At 39.7% G+C, this 5,630-nt stretch overlaps 1 protein-coding gene and 1 pseudogene across 1 annotated transcript in view; one reads left to right on the top strand and one right to left on the bottom strand.

The window, feature by feature from the left end:
• LOC119420771 overlaps window positions 1-5,630 on the top strand; it is a 261,041-nt pseudogene that overhangs the window by 154,088 nt on the left and 101,323 nt on the right.
• gria1b (glutamate receptor, ionotropic, AMPA 1b) overlaps window positions 1-5,630 on the bottom strand; it is a 79,862-nt gene that overhangs the window by 72,398 nt on the left and 1,834 nt on the right. Inside the window, exon 2 of the mRNA XM_037687758.1 lies at window positions 2,171-2,305. Within this exon, the coding sequence (XP_037543686.1) occupies window positions 2,171-2,305 (135 nt within the window). The remainder of the gene's footprint in view (window positions 1-2,170; window positions 2,306-5,630) is intronic.

Below are 5,630 nucleotides of genomic sequence, written 5' to 3' on the forward strand. Positions count from 1 at the left end.
TATATATATATATATAAAATAAGGCTGAGTCAGTGCATGCAGGGAGGAGAAAATTACACTGAAAGATGAAATGTTTCATTAAATGTGATGCTTTGTTCAAATATCTACAAAATAATTAATAAAATGAGGATTAATCATGAGTCTAGTTTGTGCATCAATAATAATCATTGATAAATTCAATTAATTTCAATTCAGTTTATTTATAAAGCGCCAAATCACAACAAAGTTGTCCCAGGGACTTTACAGGAACATTCACATAAAAGACATTTAGTAAAGTTCTCTATCTAAGGAGAACTTAGAAGAAGAGAAGTTAGAAGTAACTTTGTGTTAAGCAAGGTATAAACCCTGAAAACTTTCATCTACTTTTTCAGGACAGATGAGCTAAACGTGATTCTTCGGTGAAGCGGTGTTGGTACCTCCTGCAGCTTCTGCAGGTGAGGGTTCAGCTGCAGGTCCAGTTTTGACTGACTCCTCAGAAAGGATGGAACAGCCTCCTGCAGCAACAGTCCGCTGCCACAACCACCACACTATGAATTTACAAGGAGAACCTCGGCTGACAGCGTGCAGCTACACACAGAAACATCAGCCGAAATGCTTCCAGCAGCAGAATTTACATCTGGAGGGAGCAGATAGTCAGATAATTAACAGCAGTTAGGAGGGAAATGTGTTATTTTGGAAATGTGTGCTGGTGCCTGATGAATAAAACACACCTCAGTTTGTGTAAAAAGTGCCACATTTGTCAGCCCTCACAGAACTCTACATACAAACACAGCTGAAGGTGAGAAGAGCTAAAACTCACTTTCAGTCGGGCTGAGCTGACTCTATAGGAGCAGCAGTCAAAACGTGACGCCACATTCATTCAGGTGTTCGAGTCCTGCTGACAAGTCCATCATTTCCTCTGCTGTGCTTCTGTTTTTTGTTTTTCATACCATCTTTATTTAGACATAAATATAGAAATATATATATACTGTTGGATTTTTACCTGGATTATTGAGCATGAACTTTGGTGTTTATTTCTACAGCCTAGTCTCACTGAGTCACGAGGACTCATTTTCAAGACAGACCTGTTTTAGACAAAACCACAGAAGGTGCACACAACAAATAAAAATGTACTGTTATAAAACAAAATCAGATCAAGGTGCCTTATAAAACAAGATAAAATACTAAAATTCTAAAAACATGTTTGCTTTGATTTTTCTAATGAACTTATGAATAATCTGTTTAAGACATCAAGGTGGACAGCTTCAGATCTTGTTGCAAGGTGTTCCTGGTTCGAGGAGCAGCCCAAGAAAATGCTTTTTTGTCAAGTTGTCTGCACTGAGGGGACGCTGCAGGTAATGATGTCCTGAGTGTGCACGCTGTAGCTGCACTGATGGCGTGACATGTCAGAGGAGATACAAGAACTTAGCAGACCAAGGAGTGATTTATAGATGAAGATGAACCAGTGGATAATGATGACCTGACCAAGGAGTACAGGGTGCAGTGATGGGTACGATGTTACAACTACTTATAAATCTAATAAGTGCTTTGTGTTGTCATCACTGTATGTTCCCGTACAATGATGAAATTAGTTCACTGCATTTATCACACCTGTGATGCACCCAGGTGGAGCAGTGGGCAGCTATGTAAGCACCTGGGGAGCAACTGGGGATTGGGTGACTTGCTCAGAGACACCATGACATGTGGGAATGTCTGGGGATCGAACCTGGGACTTTTGAGTCCCAGATCGGCTGCCCTACCTCTACCCCATCTCGGCCCCCAAATGAACCTTATGAACCTTAACGCGCCATGGTAGACATCATCCAGGATCTGTAAGGAGCTGGCAGGGCATTCATGTAAATATCATCATAATCAATGGCTGATAGGAAAGTAGCAGCTACAAGGTGTTTCCTAGCATTCACAGTTAAGCAAAATCCATCCATCCATTATCTTTACCCGCTTCTTCCTTTTTGGGTCGTGGTCGTCCTGCATTTACCTGCTGAGGGTCGCACGCTGTGACTTCTTAGAGCTCATCTGAGACCAAACCCAAACAAATCTGTTCACCAGAACTACCGCAACACAAGTGTTTAACGTTTTAAATGCTAAACAACAAATACAAAGGTCAATACCTGAAGAAAACCCTCTGAGATGATCCATAACCCTCAGAGTTGTCACTTTATGTTTTACTTACAGGCGTAGGTCATGGCGAAGCTGCTCCCAGTGTCCACCATGTCCACCTGCGGCACCAGTTTGGGGACGTCCTGATGCTGGGCCAGGGCGAAACGGAACACCTCATACTCGTGGGAACCGGTGGGGAAAAGGCCTCCTGTCCAAACAGCCAGCGAGCCACGCAGAAGCAAAACAGCAGGAAGGAGAAAGGTTCAAACGGTACAAAATGTTGTGTTTAAAGATATAAATCTCAGCTGCGCTCATTAGATATGAACACCAGCTAAAACAGCACAGCAGCTAAAAGTTTAAATTAGCAGAATAGTAGCAGGGCACTGTCACACAGACTCATGTTCACGCTGCTGTTTGGTGCATTGTGTTGTACTAAGTGCTTAGTGCATTCTTAGTTTAGTGTATTTCTTAGTTCATATCTTAGATCTTATTACTGTTTTTCTTTAAAATGTGTATTTTTGTTGGATGTAACTGGAACCTGTGCACATAGTTTCGTTCCACTTCATGTACCACATGTGATGTGAATGACAATAAAGACACACTGACCTTGAAAAGCAGCAAAACAGTAGCAACATGATCAAAAGCTAAAACCTGTTAAACGGTAGTTAAAATAAAAAAAAAAAACAGTAACTAAAGCTAAGGGGAGCAAAGTCAAAGCTAATCTCAACCAAACCATAGCAAACAGCTAACATTAGTAAAACCATAGTGAAACAATTAAATTAACAAAACGTCAAAGAAATGCTCAAATTAACCAAATAATGGCTAAAAGCTACAAACTGACTACACTGATTCAGTTAATCACAATATTTTACTACAGAGGCTTGAATATGATATTGGGATTACAGAAACAGCTCTAAAATGGTTTAACTCTTATTTATCTGATAGATTCCAGTTTGTAAATGTAAATAAATCTTCTTCATATACCATAATTAATCATGGAGTTCCTCAGGGCTCAGTGCTTGGACCAATACTCTTTTCTTTATATATGCTTCCATTAGGTAAAGTTATTAAACAGCATGGGATACATTTTCATTGTTATGCTGATGACAGTTATATTTGTCCATGAAACCCAATTAATCCAATCAGTTACTTAGACTACAAGCATGTCTTAAAGTTTATTTGTGCCGTTTAATTATATTTTTGTGTTTTTAATTAAATTGCACATGGCTGTGCTTTTAGGGGAAGGGATTTTTTTAAGGACTGAAGTAGAAATGCTTACTTGAAGGTGCAGCTTTGATGTCAGTTCAGTTCAGTTTATTTATATAGCATCAAGTCACAACAGAAGTCATCTCACGGCACTGAACAGAAACATTCATCTATAAAATAATAATTGAACATTATTTATCTGAGGAGCAGCTTTGAGTTTAACTCCATCACTGAACTCTCATCTTGAACAAGCATGAAGGCGACAGTGGAAAGAAAAACTCCCTCATGAGGAAAAAACCTTTAGCAGAACCAGGATCAGGACAAGAGGACCATCTGCTTCGACCGGCTGGGTTTGGTAAGAACAGATACACAATGGCAGGTCAAGAATCACATGTTAAGATAGAAATAGTATCAAATAAAATCTATTTAATTATAACAATTCATTTAAAGAAATGAGGTGTTGTGGGTTGCAAGACTGAATTCAAGGAAAAATAAGCAGATACGTGAATTAGCTTCAGTCCTCACTTTACTTTCGCTTTCGTTTCTCTCTGTCACTCCCTGTACAGCATATTTTAAACATAGTCTTAGACCGCCCACTGGTGTCCTTCTTCTGCAATAGCAATTCAGTTTCAGTGCACTAACACAACACAACATGAGGTCAATTTGTCCTCCAGTAGTCTAAGCTTAAGGCAGCATGACAAGCCCAACTATGGGATTTATCAAAAATGAACCTCTCAAGCCCAGTCTTAAAACTGGACAATCTGCCAGCCTTGATGTGATGTTAGGAGGTTCATAAGTGGCTGTTGTGTTTAAAATGAGTGTTTATGTAATTGTTTCCAGATTACATGTCTAGGTTTTATTCGTTCAAAGCAGTCAAATTTGTTCATAACGTTATTAGTAGTAAACCTGAGAGTTACCGGATCCAAGCCAACAGTTACCGGAATGCACCTTGACAAAATAAGAGCATTCTCAGATCCTGTTCTGGAGGATCCGGCTCAAATTAAGCCCTGGTTGTTTTATTGCCAAATGAACAAATGGCTTCCTATTTTCACAGAATCTTAGAAGAAGCAGAAAATCAGCAGCCATGTGACTTTAGACGAATAAAAATACCCCAACGACGTCTGAAAAGTGAAGTTGTGCTCACATTGTAGGGACGGTTAAATAAATGATTCATTCATTAGAAGGCTGGAAGTGGTCCATCTGCTGTGACAGACGGCCTCAGAAACCCAATGTTGCAGATTCTCTGAGCTCAGACAGTTAAAAACTGTTTGGTATTCAGGGTCAGGACTCAGCGTCAGGAACAGTTTCCACTCATCAGCATCAAACCTGCGAGCAGAAACTGCAGCAGGAGTCCCGATGATTCACGGTAATACTTTATTTTAGGAGGAAACTGCAGAGCGGCGCCGCCTGATCCACTCGCAGTCAGAGCAGCAATAAAACTAATCAGTGAAGAATGTTACAGCTTCTTTTGAAGGGCTTTGAAACTCTGATTATTCACCCCATCCTACAGGGATGTATTGATCACTTGGAAGTGCTGATCAATACATTGATGACAACAGAGCGATTATGTTTCATTAGTTAAAATATCTCATAAACCAGTGAACGTGTTTTAAAGAAACTCCCAGAAAGTATCTACACCTGAAAAACCTTCAGAGATGTCCGCCGCCGCTGATCACCTTTAGAAAACACAAAACTGCTTTTTTACCTTAGTTTTACAGATGTTGAGCTCAAACATGGAGTGGTAGTAGCTGAGAGTCCCTCATCACATGCACTCTGAGCACTAACACATTGTGCATCATCTTATTTTCATGGAAGAACCAAAAACAGCTCAAGCAGCTGTCGCTTCATTTCATCTGTCATCTTAGTTCACCATGATTTTCATGTTGAACTCTGACACGTCAGGCTGCGGGCGACATGCATTTCATCAACGAGGCTTTACTCTTTCTATTTTTATGATTTTCTATTGGTTTACAGCAACATCTGGGCGCCGAACACAAATCTTGACAAAGTTTGATTAAACTATAATTCCAGTTTTTAGTTCAGTAAAATTCGGTTATTGGTGATAAATTTACTGATCGTCTTCCTTTAATTAAAATAAACATCATCAGCAGAAATAGAAGAAAAGTTTAACAGAAAGTTTAAAAAGGGTTCTTCAGATCAACTGTTCATTAGAGATGATCCTTTAGTTTGTTTCTGACCGTTTGACCAGTTAAAGGTTGCATCATATGAAAGCCTGACGGGCTGTCAATCATTCTGACTCTGAGGGAAAAGTCTTTATTGATGCCGTATGGATCCTAATAATGCCATATGGATCCTATTGGTGCCGT

Source organism: Nematolebias whitei, chromosome 14, assembly GCF_014905685.2.
Source record: "Nematolebias whitei isolate Nwh7 chromosome 14, NemWhi1, whole genome shotgun sequence".
Classification (NCBI taxonomy): Eukaryota; Metazoa; Chordata; class Actinopteri; order Cyprinodontiformes; family Rivulidae; genus Nematolebias; species Nematolebias whitei.